Raw genomic sequence first — 14,794 nt, 5'->3', positions numbered from 1 at the left:
ATCATCTCAAACTGGTTTCTTGAACATCACAATGAATTCACTGTACTCCAATGGCCTCCACAGTCACCAGATCTCAGTCCAATAGAGCACCTTTGGGATGTGGTGGAACAGGAGATTCTCATCATGGATGTGCAGCTGACAAATCTGCAGCAACTGTGTGATGTCATCATGTCAATATGGACCCAAAGCTCTGAGGAATGTTTCCAGCACCTTGTTGACTCTATGACATGATGAATTAAGACAGTTCCGAAGGCAAAAAAACAACAACTATTATTTCCACTCTACTCTGTTCATATTATATTGTATGAATCTCAAGAAAGTGTAGTATGTGTCAATGTTTGTTACAAAACATCTACCCCTTAAAGAAACCCAGATTCCACATTAAATTGCAAAGAGGATCCAGTATATAGCAGGATAAACCTCAAGTATGGGAGAGACAACATTTATTTTGGAGGCTGGAATAAGCTGGCGGCAGGACCTTGACTAATACAGAATATAAATCTTAATAGCTTTTTATGATATAAAGCAACACCTAATGGAGTGTCTGGCCTTCTGGCTATAAAATTAAATGTCACTGTCGCTTCGCCGACCCTCATTATCATACAAGAGACTGAACATTGACGTCACTACTTCTTATAAATATACAAATTATATACAGAGGTGCAAAATGTGACTCTGTAAATAGCTGTCTCAGCCTGTCCTCCAGTCTTCACTGATAGGAAAGGTTTCTGACTCTGTCCATCCATGCTGGACGTGCTAATAAAGTTTTATTGCATGACTAAGAGGAAGTGAAAGCGCAAATTTAACATCTTACCAGAACAAGCCCTCTAAATAATGTGCATGAATCAATCTGATTCAGTGACCCATGGAAAATTCTCTGCTGTCTTAAATTGACTTAAAATGTCAGATGGCTTATAGGCTGCAAGGCCCTGAACATTTTAGCATTTCCACTGAACCTCTGTGCAAGTAATTATGCCATTTTTATTAGGAATTCTCTCTGCTCTGTATGCAGCTCCGACTGTGGAGTTTTTCTGTGGGCTCTGAGTCAAGAGGATTCAAATGGCCCAAGAGTTTAATGAGCTGGTAGCATAAAAACATTAGTCATTTGGCTGCCCAGTTTCTCCACCTGCTCCCCTACAGGATGTTGTTGAGAGTGACATCTGAAACACCTGCTTCGATCCCATTTACAAAGTCAGTAAAACAGTCAATCAAGCTGAAGAGCTGGTAAAACACGACTGTGCCCTTGAAGCATGGGCCGCGGCACTTGTCTCTTTATTGAGCCTATAATTCACCTGTGACATCGTGTTGATTTATTGCAGTTAGAAGGGATGGGATTGTGGATATTGCTGATGGCTGTTTGTGGCCAGCAAAAGTGTTTGTCTGCTGCGTGGCATGGGGGAGGGGGGACAGGCTACAGCTGAAAGTATATATAACCCAGTTGGGACCAACAGAGCACATACAAGTCTTCTTCCCACCTGAGGACCACCGTAAGACTCAGAGACACTTTCAGCAACAGCGTCCTGTAGATATGAAGTGTAACCATCTCCTGTCCTGGGCCTTCCTGCTCGTGGCCTCTGGCCCACTGCTGGCCCACCCCATCACAGAATCTGCGGAGATGGCCTATCCAGGACCTGGTGAGTGGGAAATCATACCTCCCTTATTGCTGTTATTAGCATTTTTAGTAATAGAACGTAGTCTGTGATGGTTACAGCTACAGTTGGTAACTTTTATGAAAATAACTTTGTGTCATATTTGGTGAAACTGTCACTATATCCTAAAAGAAATACACGAGACAGATTATGTTCCACCTTCTCTTCCTACTACTTTTAACAGCTTTCATTAGAATCTACCGCGGCACACCGAAAACAACCAATCAGAACTCAGGAGCCTCTAACGCAGCTGTCAGTCATGTCAATTGCTCCATGAACTGTCAGACTAGGCAGCGCTGATCAAATATGAATCGAGATCCTGTTACTGAATTGCCCATTTCTCACCTCAAATGTTTTCAGCAACATATTTTAGTGTACTGTTTAGCTGTAAAATGAGAAAGTTTGTGAATCGGCCATCATGCTGGAAACAGTCAAAGTACCATGCACAGCCCACCAGCCGGACTAACTTTCTTATTTAACAGCTAAACAGTACACTAAAATATGAGATGAGGAATAGGCAATGCAGTGACAAAATCTTGTTTCATTTATATTTGATCGGCGCTGCCTAGTTTGACAGTTTGACCACAGTTCACGAGCAGTGACAGGCAGCTGCGTTTGAGACTCCTCGGCTCTGATTGGTTGTTTTCGTTCAGGTGTTTTAAGGGTTAGAATAAGGCAATAAAGTAGGCAGAGTAGTATGATTTTTCTTTTCACAGATTATTTGTCTGTAGTGTGAGGATGTACTGGCAGTTTTAGCAAATATATAAAAAATATTTCCAACTTTCCAAAGTTTCCAACTACAGCTTTAATGGCAGACAGTCATGTCCTCAGGTCTTGAGGTAATTACTTTAGAGTTGCGGTGTTGAACGCTGATTGTTCTGCCAAAGTTCACACACATGGACCACTGATGGAGGACTTCTCTGTCGCCAGTTCAGTTTTCTGTTCAAATAATTTAAAAGTCATCATTGTGCGTAGAATAAAAATCAAACTCTGTGTTTCCTACAAAAACTACAAAAATACTCTAAATACATTTCTAGAAATTGTAGAGTGTGACTCTCTACCTGTCAACTGTGTGTTACCAACTTTGTGTGGCTGTTGGGTTACTCCTCAGCATCAGTGGAGGACCGAGGAGTCGGCGCTCTGGACGATCTGTCCCTCTCTGAGCAAAGCTTCCCTCCCCAGGACGGTGCTGGTCTCAGATATTCCTCTCTGATATCTGGGGAGTTTAACAGAGATGGTAAGAAACACACATGGACACACAGTTTATACTGAAGTGCTCAGACCTGGTGCAGACTCTTGCTTTATCCAGGGAAAATCACCCACTTTGTGCTCCACATTTAAAATCATACACACACTGTAACCATAGCTTTCTGTGGTTGGATACCAAGCAGCACCACTGGAGAACTAGGTGGTCTAAGGTATTGATCAAGAGTGGGTAGTTATTGATGGAGGTGCACACAACATTCCCTCATTTTTCACACTCCTTAAACTTCACTCTACACTACCCAAAAGCCTGACGTGCACAGAAACATGGCTAATGCAACAAGCTGACATACATTATCTCAAATATCTGAATATTCTCATGTTTTACTTTCTCTCAGGCGTCAGAACAACAGGCCTGCTTCCTCGAGGGATGAAAAGAGAGGTGAGTTCTCCACAAACATTATCCCTACAACAGCACAGTAAAGTAAGCTATACTGTAAACTGAATGTTTATTGCTGCTGCTTTATCCTGTCTTTCAGGTCCTATTGGAGAAACAAAGTCTCCTAAATCCTTTCAGCCACGTGCTGGGCATCCGGAAACAGTTCAGAAAGAGAGCAGGGAATTCTGAATGTTTCTGGAAATACTGCGTCTAAAAAAACATGTCAACAGGCATCAATGCCACACACAAGAGACAGGGCTTGCACTAAAACCAAAACCCCTATCTTGCACTCACATGCAGACAAAATAACAAACATCATGCATGCATACACATGCATGCCCAGGTGCATGAACTCACACATACACACTCACATACATAAACGCTGTCTGTATTTGTTCACACAAAGAACAATGCCATTGGTGTGATTGAGACAAGTTGCTTGGGGGCTTTAAGATGATTTATTGAGACTATGTTTATGGTGTGTGAAACTACATTTGTTAAAAGTCCCTGGTTGTCTGATGTATGACCAAAAGTCTTTTAAATGAATGTCAAAGGTTATGCAGCCCTGTATGTTGAATAGAAATAAAACTATATTATAAATACTCTGCTAAATGTCTTTTCTTGATAAAAAGGTGTTGCAGAAGCGGAGAGCAGAGGAAACCACTCACCCTTTCGTAGAAGTAAAGAAAGCAACAAAAAGACGGAGCAAACTGTTCTCGAGTTTTCTTCATTTTTTCCTTTTTTTATTATTTTACAGCAGAAAGAATATAAAGCATTCAGAAAACATCTTCCATATTTTAAGGGCAATTCAAAACGTTTTGCATGGCTTCAGCAGCTGAAATCTCTTTTTTTTTTAACATATCCATCGAGTCAGTGACGCTTGTACATGCACAATTACAAAAATAAAACTTACAAACAAGAGAAGGGGAAGAAAAAGGAGGAAAGCAAAACACATTAGGAGAACCAAGAGGAGATGAAACTTTTTAAGGGGGGTCAAGGGTCGGGGGCGGAGAAAAATTGGGTCACATAACAGGGAAAGACAGAGAGAAAGACAGCTATAGAGGAGAGGAAAATAGATCTAACACTAGTTCACATGCAAAGTGTCGAGGACCCGTGACTTTCTATCAAAGCAGGGCCTTTTTTTTTCTTCTCGGTTTGGAATTGATGAAAACGTGCAGTTCGGTAAAGGGTGCCATATAATTGCTGTCCATAAACTACTGAATGCTTGTCTTGCAATACTGGCATTTGCATAAGAGTAAGTCGACTACATGTGTCCAATCATTTTAAACTTCACTAGGTCTATAGGTCTCCACAAAATAGTTCTTTATTGCTCTGTGTCCACAAGTGGAATATGTTGTAAAACTGTTTCTGTTCTGTTGTCCTGATGTGCCTACCTTTCTCTGGTTTGGGTGCTCGGGGAAAAAGAAGAGGAGGAAAGGCAGATTCCCAGGTCAATTCACAGAACGTCTCGAAATTGATAATACTGTGTGTGAAGAGTGCCTATCAGCTAACCTGTCATCCCATTCATAAATGGCAGTAAAAACAAGATTTGCAGGTGAACTTTTCATATAACTACACTCTTAATCTTAAATACCCTCTACACTTTGTCACTTAGATAAATTAAAGGCCTAAAGAACCGGCCAGAATTATACGATGATTTGACAGGCTCCTATGACAGAAAGTCAAATCATTTTTCTTAATGAGCTATATATGACAGGACTTTATTCCAGGGCTCCACCGCCGTCTGCTGTGTTCAACGTTACTGAGAGGAAATGGATTATATTTCATTCATTTTAAAGACTTCAGTATCGCAGCGCTGAACCTGTCTGTCTTTACCAGAAAGCCCAGCTGAAAGGTTTTTTCAATTTCAGCTTCTTCTGCCGTGAATCACGTGTCCTGCTCTGTTTCCTCCTCCCCATTTTGGCACCCTGAGTAAAATACAGAAGGGAGGTGAACCAGTCCCTCAGCCTGGAGAAGAGCGATGCCGCTCGGTGTACAAATGAAACTGACACCTTGACATGTCTGCGTGTGCTGTGTCTTGTGCATGTGTCTGTGTGTACCGTGTGTCACTTAGTTAATACTTGCTATACATACTGTCACAATGGTCTCCAACCATTTGTCCTATTTGAAGTTGGGAGCACACTGATCAAATCTTAAAAAGAATAAATAAAAAAACGGAAGAAATAAGTCTAAAAAGTTAGAGCTTGGTCTTAAAAAAAAAACACAATCCTGTCCTCATGCTTTGCTGTGAAAACGTCAGTAGCTACTGAGTATTGATCATTGGCTCATTTGTAGGTTTCCCGTCAGCCCTGCAGTCACATGCCCTCTGTCTTTCGGAGTTCTGTGACACGTCAAACCAACGTTCATCGTTTTACAGAACAGTAAGTCTTTTAACAAGTCTATCTGACTACCGATTCTAGGAAAATAAGCATGCTTTAGGTGCAGTTCTGTCACCCAGTTAACTATTTTACCCATGCAAGCATAATAAATCCTTCTCCTTTTTTGCCACGACATTGCATTGGCTATGCATTCTAACCACAGACCAGGAGGATGAATGCGAGGCAACAAACCCCAGTAGTGGCGTTTCTAAGTGTGATTTTAACAAGCTGTCCCATTAAAAAAAATAACATAAAAAGAAGGCATAAAAATCAAAGTAAAGCTTAGCATGTTGACAAGCTGGAGTGCTGTGCTGATAACTGGAGTGAACAGAGAATATCATATTGTCGCTTTGGTGAGTGTAAGGTGACGGTGACGGATGTGTGTTCATGCAGAGGATGCAGAACTGTGTGTGTGGGTGACCACGTCGTCTCACATTCTCTCAACCTCAGGTACATCGGATGCATTCTGACACTGGGTTTGTGTGATCAGGATATGAATAGGCACTTTCTACATAAACACTCGGGAAATAATAAAAGTTTACATATCGGGCGTGTGGCAGAAAAAACAACAAAACAACCAGTCAGTCGAGAAAATAAATAAATCAGAGAAACACCTTCGTAGCCTAGTAATTATTGAACAAACATGACAACACTTCAATAAACAAAACTCAAGTTTTTCAGTGGCACTTGGCTGAATAATCAAATGTCATTACTTTGATACAGAATACACTTCCTGGTAGTTCTGGTAGGAATATATTAGAGGAATTAGGCAGCAACCAACAGGCACCTCTAAACCAGCAGCTCCTCTTTCAGATTGTTCCAACAGCCCAGTCAAAACTGCAATATATACAGTATATATATTACCCAATGGACAAGACACATCGTATGCCTCGTAATTATAAATGGCACCAGTGCACTGTTTTTTTACACATTAGTTACAGTCATTTTGGCTCATTGACCCTGCATCAAGGCAACTTTTAGTGCTGCTGTTTAGCACCTGTGACTGTCGGAACAGTCGGTTTTGCAAACGTTTTGAGCTGCTTGACGAAGAAATCCACTCATGTACAGTTATGCTACACATGTTTCAACCAGACATTTTTGTTCTTTTTGACATGGAATACAAGGTCTGTTTAGACTGTGGCAGCCTTGATCAAGGTGCTTTCTTAAAATTAAAACATCGTATTTGGAAAATCCGTACAGGTGACTACAGGGATCAGCCAAGAATTGATCGATCAGTGTTTGCTGCAACATTGTGTAAATTTAAAGAGGCGATTTAACACCGTGGGCAAGGCTGACAATCTTTAAGATCAGGCAAGATACCTCAGTAACACATTCCATTTGCAATGACAACAAAAATAAAAAAGTCAAACTCTGCTATGGTGTGTTCAGTGATGGTCAAATGCTTCAGTTATCTGTGGGAATGGTGGAGACATGAGAGACTTAAATGCTTTCTGCTTTAAATATGACTCCCTCTGCAGACTGTGTACCTTATTGTTCTAGTGATCCTCGACCACCTGTGATCGTATGGTCGTCAGTGCTAGTGTGTATTTCACTGTATGATTATCTGTTCTGCAAAAATTAACTTAATTCTCTTCTTAAGCTATATAGCATTCACATACCTTGGCACCATTGGCAAAAGATTCTTGGTAGCCCAAAACAAACAAATGATAATAAAAAAAAAATGTAAACATAACCATACTTGTTTTTAAGATAATTTTGCAGACTTCTCCTAACTCTAAATACAGTATTTTTTTTTTTACTTTTTATATTGCAATAATATCATGCTTTAGCAAAATGTTCTTCTCAAGAACAATCAAAATAAAATAAAATACTCTAATAGTGAAATAGTTTTAATTTTACAGAGCATAGCCACTACTGCTTTTGTTGTTTTTTTTCCCTTTTTGACTCTGTTCATACTTTTCATGCACATAGCTCATTTTTATCCCAGTTATTTACACTATTTACAAACAATACAACCATACTTCTTAGGCATTCAAACAAAACTATACAAATATTCTGTTTTTGTCTCGTACCTGTTTTTGACCCATTTTTAATGAATAAAATAATATATTTCTAAAATACAATCCCCTTTGGGTAAATGTTTTTTTTTCCTACGTACTTTCAGCCTTCTTTATATACAGAAATCGCTCAATTGTCAAAAATATGGATTTGTCAAACCCCTATTTTGGGACAAGCTTAGGGACCCCTCAAAGAATCTCTAAGACGTCAAGGCAATGTATGTGATCTTCCCCTCAAAAGCCTTCACAGGCTCTGAAGTTCATTTAAAAAGAACAAGTAATAACCTGCATGACCATAACCGTTACAACACAAAATAGGCAAGTTCTTTTCTCGTTAGGTTCCAGAGGAGCAATCAACCGAAAGAAGCGTAAATGAAACAGAACGAAAAGAAACAGGACAATACGGGGATAGCTTCATTACCGAGATGACCGAACTTATGGGGAGAGGAGATGGAAACAAAAAGAAAATCAGAGGATAGGCTGAAAGACTAGACCATAAGCACACAAGCAAAGACTTTTCTTGCCAAGAAGTCATGCATCTTTTTCTTGGTAGGATTCAACAACATAGAGTCTGAAGATACAGATCACCAATACATTGGACATGATGGAACAAATACATCGGACAGTATGGAACAAATTCAAGTAATAAAGTGACAATATATACGATAAAGCATAGGGTTTTTTTAAGAAATGGCAAAACAGAAATATTTTATCCCCCATCTGCATGGTTAAACCCCCGGACTACATTCATTTGTAGCTCCACCCGTGTGGGCAGACTGGTGGGGTAGAGCACAGTGGGACAGCTGGAGTTGTTGAGCTAAATTGAATAATCATCTACAGCAGTGGACAGAAGTGGGCGCGTGGGTGACCAATATATTTGGTTTAAAAAAAAAATCCTTCTTCAAATGAATCGATCGGTCACTTAAAAAATTATGAAATACAATTAGAGCCCAGAGTGTTTCTGCGTGGTCTCCCTATCCTCTGAGATCTTCTGCAGCAGCCTTTTAATTCATGTCTCTCGAGGTCCTCGTGTTTGACAGACCTCCTCAGGCATGTCCTGCGTTTGCTTCCTTTTCACCGTCCGAAACCTCTTCATATTCAAAAAGACAAAGCAATCCATGAAAAAGTGCAAAAAATGCCATGAAGCAAATGTTCTGCACCCCCCACCCCGACCCTTTGAGTTTATAATCCCGTAGAAGTTGCCACTCTCCGATCGAAATCAAGTCAGTGGAAAGAATAGATATGTGAAAAAATGCTGTTGTACATGTAATAGTAGTTGAACCAGAAACACCGCAGTAGTAGTAATAATCGCAGTGCTTGCATTGATGTTTTTTTTCTTTCATTTCTCTTGTAAAATGTCTCGGGTACAAACAAAAACGAAAAAGAGGAGTCAGGAGAGTGATGTCACATCGCGAGGGGGCTCTTCTGAGGGGTCTCATGTTCCCTGGCCCTTTTCAATTCTTTCACCCTGAAACACAGAGACAGACAAGTGTCCATGAATGCAACATCCATGACTTGGATGTCTAGTTACAAGCTTATCAAGACACACACACACAGGCCTGACAGTATCACACTGTTCAGCCAGAGCTATCAGAACAACATCAAGTCAGCGCAGATCGTCAGGAGCTACAGCTGGCCTGTGAAAGGAAACGTTAGTCAGGATTGAACTTACACTTTGCAACGAACAACAGAGGATAATTATAGGACTGTTACAGAATCATTACCATATTAATCTACTACATTTAGGATAAAATGCACCTCTGTGACACAATAAATACAAGAACTCTTGTCATGAAATGCATTTGATTTTGAAGTGTCCCAGCACAATATGGTAATGATATCATAATTACTATAATTACAATTATTATTTGAGTTAATACTGCTCATTTCACAGTGACACTTGGCACCCTAAAACACTTTTTCCCCCACAAAATGCAGCATGTGACACTTGTGTCTCACAGCATAGAGTGCATACTCCTTTGATTAATGCAAATAAAGTTTAGAACTTCAGGACTGTCCTTCTGCACTTTTGCATGTTTAGTAAGTGATTAAAAATGAATCATTACCCTACATGTATATGCTGAAGGTAGAGGTCACTTCTACATATAAAAAGGCTAATGGCATTTTTCCATTCACACGTGCTTGCTTCGCTTGGCTCGGTGCGTCAGCCTAACACCGCAGGGATTTAAGTCTTCATTACAACAGGGCTACCTGGTTAAAGGTGTGTTTGTAACTGATGACGCGCTCGTCTTCAAAGCAGCAGGCTGATCCACAGCTAAAGGTCTCTCGTTATTATACTGCGAGTGTTTCTTTTTAATTACACAGCATGGCAGGTAAAAGAAGTTTACCTGCTGGAGGTGAGCTGTATGCAGAGGTGCAGTAAGAGTAAGTCTACAGCTCTTCATCTAACAATCTAAAATGTTACTGTCCCTGCTTGTATTCTTCCTCCCTGCAGTATTTGTAGACTTGTCTTTATTGGAGAATAGCTGCTAAGAAAGGTTGTAGTGGTATGCTGTGAAACTGTATACAGTGGTATGAAAATCGATGATTATCATACCATGTACATTAGCTTATCTACAGGACTGCAACTTACATGCAACTGGATGGAGAAGCTCACCTTCGTGTGTGCATCTCCATTCCTCCTTCACTGCCTGACAGACGTTTTACACATACTTTAATTTATAAAATGGTTTCAAGTGTCAGTTATAATACAGTGTTTGTTCAACCAAAAAAAAAAAAAAACTTCTATTCTGCTAATTCAGTGACAAATACATTTAATTTCCTATAAATTTCCCACAGTAAAAGTCCCTAATTATTTCGTTATATAAACGCAGCAAAATAAGAAATGCTGAGTTTTCATCAGCACTAACTTAACACAACTCCTAAATAGCTCAAAGCGAACATGAAACAGTAAAATAACCCTGATAATTCAAAGTACAAACAGGGACGCAAAGGAGAAACATAAGTCTTGCAACACACGTTTGATTCGTGGGGAAGAAGGGCTGCTGTCAGGGATTGGATGCAGTCAGCGAGACGTCACCACTACCTACTTGGAGGACCAGGTAGTGGTGGTCTTTGAGAAGATGGAGTCAGGCCAAAAGCGTGCCTTTTAGCCTGACTCTGAAAATGGTTAATCTTGAGTGCAGGTTACACGGCTCTGCATGTTTAAACTGACTATGGAAAAGTAAACTGGAGCGGCAAGGTAAGACTCGGTGCCGCCAAAAATGCCAATGGAAAAGCCATAAAAGAACTAATAAGTATTTCCAAACACACTGGTAAAGGCTGAGGAAAAATGCCCCATTTATGGAAAAAATAGCAACTGATAATTTCAGATCTTCACAACTGCACTGTCTGGCAGCTCACGAAAGAATACCACCACAAGCTGGTGTGGGTTCACAGAAGAGACACGCGTCTCAAGTGTACGAGCAAAACGTGGTCAGCCTGTGGACTACAGAGCACTCTTTACCCCAACAATTGATTTCAACACATCAGCCACTGTCATGTAATGGATTTAGCCCTATTCTTATTCTTAGCAGAAGGTAACTACTGCAACATTCATGTGTTGAAAGGAGGCAGACTACGTGGACGTACGGTCAGATGCGGTATTTGCTGCACCCTCTCATGCTGAGCTGAAGGACTCCCTGGAGGTATGAATCCATTAAAGCTCTGTGGTTTAGTCCCGATGGGTGGAGGAACCTATTGTTTGTGTTTTTTTCCTGTGACCTATATGCTATCACAGCTTCCTAACCTATATCACAGCACAGCAGACAAGCCTTCCATAAGAGGCGGTTACATCAACAATCTCACCTGCTCTAAAAGCATGGTGCCCTATTTTAGGACAGTATTCAGCAGATATGGAAAACAACATAAAATATGAATGTCAACAGCAAGGAGGTCAAGAATTTTTGAAAAATAATGCTCAACCATCTATATATGCTGTATATGATGCTCTGGGCTTTTCTTCACTCAGGTTTATCTTTTCCATGGGTGGATTATGAGACAATGGGCCCCTGGGCACAAATATGCACAGGAGCAAGACAGACAGACTTTGTGGTTTTGCCTCTTTTTTGTTGTTGTGTTGCATCTCTCTGTAGTCAGTTTGAGTTTCTTCCCAGTCAATCATGCTACAGTATTCTGAGTGACATTTTGCAGATGAAGGCCAGGCAGGGTCCTGATAGTTTGGGCCCCGAGGCCCATTCGATAATCCATCCATTAACTTTTTGTACTGTATTCTTTAAATTTATTTGTTTTGTTTTGAACAAGTGCACATAACACATTACACAGTTTGACACAGTTCTAGTAAATGGAAATAAGAAGGGTTCAGTCCCCTTCTCGGTCTGTCGAGTGGCTAGAAACAGGACACACAGCCAGTCAGACAGACAGACAACTACTTGAGAAACAGCAGGCCCATAGCATGCCTAAAGGTAGAAGAGCAAGGCCCATAGTTGTCACCACTCGACATGCAGCAGAATAAAACATGATCCAAAAAAGCTTCCCGCTTTCTCAAACTGGCTATCTGCATAACCACACAAAACTAAAATTAAAAAAAAAAGAGAACAAAAAGTAATTCCCAAGGAGAGAAAGACAGAGATAAAGAGAGTCAGAGAAGTGCCTGTTAAGTGTTGCAGTGATATTGTCATTCATAAGCATTTTTGTTAGTTCAAGATAGGTTCTGCTCTTAATCTGAGCTTCTCAGTCCACCTGTGGCTCCAGTCGGCAGCCTTCATGCAAGCAGGCATCAAGCAACAGTGATGGAGAAGGAGGTAGGGTGGGTGGAGGGATGGGAGAGAGAGAGAGCAAAAGGAGAAGATGAGAGTGAGGAAAGGAGGGAGAGAATGCAAAGGCTGAGACCTCAGGAGGAGATAATTGTATTAATAGAGTGAGAGTGAGAGACAGAGAGGGAGATAAGAGGGAGAAAAGAGGCACAGAGAGAAAGAGAAAGAGAGGCACGAACTGAGTTGCTGAGGCTGCACTCACCCGCTTGAACAGTCTATGGTCCATCAAGGGGCTTGGCATAAACAGCAAAACAATACCAGACAGCTATTAGCACACAGTAGGCACTGTGAAGGAGGGGGCGAGGACAGGTGGGGGCCAAATACAGTGAGAGGGGGAAGGGAGGTGGAGCTTAGGTGTTGGAGACATTTCTAACCACCCAGTTTGCCCATCAAAAATAAATCAAACACACAACAGCGAGTAAAAAGAACAGTTGAGAGAAAGACAAGAGAGGACAAGATCATGAAAGTAGTGATGGTTTCTACTGTGTCTTACTGATTAGCTCAAAGGAATGTTATTCTTTTAGACCATGAACCAATCCGTGCAGTGAGTCTGGATGTCAAGTTTTATCTAGTGAAGCTGTGTATGTGTAAATGTTAGTGTGTGTGTCGGTGTTGGGGGTCTACCTGTGGCGGCAGCGACGTAGGAACCTCATGATCTTCCTGGCAGCCTGATCCTGCCTCTTTGTGAGCAGACTACCTCTGAAACACCAGAGAGAGAAATTGAGCATAGCGTTATTTCAGGCAGGACATGATGTCAAGCTCAGCTCATATCCCAGCTACATCAGCTGATCTCAAACAGCCCAATCAACTGATGGAGCAGCTGATTGATGGAAGGGAGTCAGCTGATAGATCACATGGATCCTTTCTATGCAACCAATTGGTGAATCTCATTCAGGGTGCCCTATTTAAACTGCTCTGGCCTGCCTACTGTTGCTGCTTCCTCTGCAAGCTGCTTTGCAACCCGCCTCCACCCCAGCTCCTCCTTTTCATGTTTTGTCTGACTTATCAATGTCATTTCTGTTTGTCATTGATGCTGCTCTGTTCTGTTCCCAGGCAGTCTTTGCTGCTGCTCTCCCTGCCTTAGGCTTTCCATGTAGGCGCATGGAAGGGCAGGGAGGTTTGCAATCTCTGTCTCAGGCTTCCCTCGTTTGCACGTGGAAGGGCAGAGAGGTGTGCTCTCTCTGCCTTAGGCTTTCCATGTAGGCGCATGGAAGGGCAGGGAGGTTTGCAATCTCTGTCTCAGGCTTCCCTCATTTGCACGTGGAAGGGCAGAGAGGTGTGCTCTCTCTGCCTTAGGCTTTCCATGTAGGCATGTGGATAGGCAGAGAGGCCCCAGATCAGAGCCATACCACCAAATATAATAGTGCCAATGGAAATTAAGTTAAGTGACTAAAGTATTCCTGACTGAACAGTGTTTTACTGTGTGGAGAGCAGCAGTTGAAAACTGGTATGCATCTCAGTTAACATGAATTTGTGCCTTCTCTTATTTTTCAGTGAAAATGTGAAGGATTCAATTCAAAAACATGATATAATTAATAAGCTAAAAAAAATCATAACCTGGAGCTGACTTTTCATAAGCTCTATTTGCACAGTACTAGTATTACCATGTTATTTAGAAATAAACCCTCTACACGTTTGTGTTCTGTGCAGCATATTCGCATGGAATAAGCAAAGTCTGTATTTTACCTGAATTTACTGACATTATCCCATGGATACCATGCGCACATTCACTTATAACTCCACTCTGCACAATGCAAAAACACAACACCACTAGCGGTGACGTACAGTGTTAACCTCCTTTTTTTAAATGTGGGTTAAACAAACAGAACTGATTCTGCTGCACATTGGCACGTCATCCATCTCATCATCTGGTAAGATTTCACTCCTCTGATGGATTTCAGCTTGCTTTTTCTGTGAATGGGTCTCCATGCTGCGTAGCCTCCTGCACCCAAAATGTTGTCAAAGCTTGTATTTATAATTTCCAATGCAGCCTCCGTTATTCTTGGTAAGGAAACTTGTTAAGGGGACTTAATCCAGTACCAAGTATTACTGAAGGTTCTCCAGTTAAACAATATCGCCATTTGATCTTTTTTGTATCCAGATCTAGAAGAAAAATACATTTGTAAGGTTTTGCTTGCAGCCAATCACTGCATACGTTCTTCAATTTAATGTGACTTGTGATTGGCCGTCTATCACAGCAGCTACAACTCATACAGTCTGTGGTGTGGTGCAGTCGAGTGCAGTGTATTTGACAGAGTTGGCAGTTCAGTGTGTTGAGATGCCACCAAAACATTCCAAGTGTGGCTATACCAAACACCTGTGGCGCCTGGTG

The 14,794-nt window shown here is 41.2% G+C and overlaps 2 protein-coding genes across 3 annotated transcripts in view; one reads left to right on the top strand and one right to left on the bottom strand.

Moving 5' to 3' along the window:
• Nucleotides 1-1,452: 1,452 nt before the first annotated feature.
• Nucleotides 1,453-3,884, top strand: LOC126402996 (urotensin-2-like). The gene is made up of 4 exons (XM_050065382.1): nt 1,453-1,634; nt 2,761-2,886; nt 3,251-3,294; nt 3,392-3,884. The coding sequence occupies exons 1-4, from the start codon at nt 1,529-1,531 to the stop codon at nt 3,503-3,505; spliced, it is 390 nt and encodes a 129-aa protein (XP_049921339.1). The 5' UTR covers nt 1,453-1,528; the 3' UTR covers nt 3,506-3,884.
• A 154-nt stretch (nt 3,885-4,038) lies between these two features.
• camta1a (calmodulin binding transcription activator 1a) overlaps nt 4,039-14,794 on the bottom strand; it is a 929,980-nt gene continuing 919,224 nt past the window's right edge. For both annotated transcript variants that reach the window (XM_050064291.1, XM_050064292.1), the window contains 3 exons: nt 13,087-13,161; nt 12,665-12,695; nt 4,039-9,155 (listed from right to left, as the gene is read on the bottom strand). In XM_050064291.1, coding sequence (XP_049920248.1) covers nt 9,123-9,155; nt 12,665-12,695; nt 13,087-13,161 — 139 coding nt within the window. In that variant the 3' untranslated portion in view covers nt 4,039-9,122. The remainder of the gene's footprint in view (nt 9,156-12,664; nt 12,696-13,086; nt 13,162-14,794) is intronic.

This window comes from Epinephelus moara, chromosome 16 (assembly GCF_006386435.1).
Source record: "Epinephelus moara isolate mb chromosome 16, YSFRI_EMoa_1.0, whole genome shotgun sequence".
Taxonomy (NCBI): domain Eukaryota; kingdom Metazoa; phylum Chordata; class Actinopteri; order Perciformes; family Serranidae; genus Epinephelus; species Epinephelus moara.
This window is presented reverse-complemented; position numbering and strand designations above follow the sequence as displayed.

Excerpts from the sequence above, each read along its gene's own strand:
- LOC126402996 (XM_050065382.1), top strand. The coding sequence starts at position 1,529 with ATGAAGTGTAACCATCTCCTGTCCTGGGCCTTCCTGCTCGTGGCCTCT. Across the intron at positions 2,887-3,250 it reads TGGGGAGTTTAACAGAGATG|GCGTCAGAACAACAGGCCTG; the intron begins GTAAGAAACACA and ends ACTTTCTCTCAG. Across the intron at positions 3,295-3,391 it reads CTCGAGGGATGAAAAGAGAG|GTCCTATTGGAGAAACAAAG; the intron begins GTGAGTTCTCCA and ends CCTGTCTTTCAG.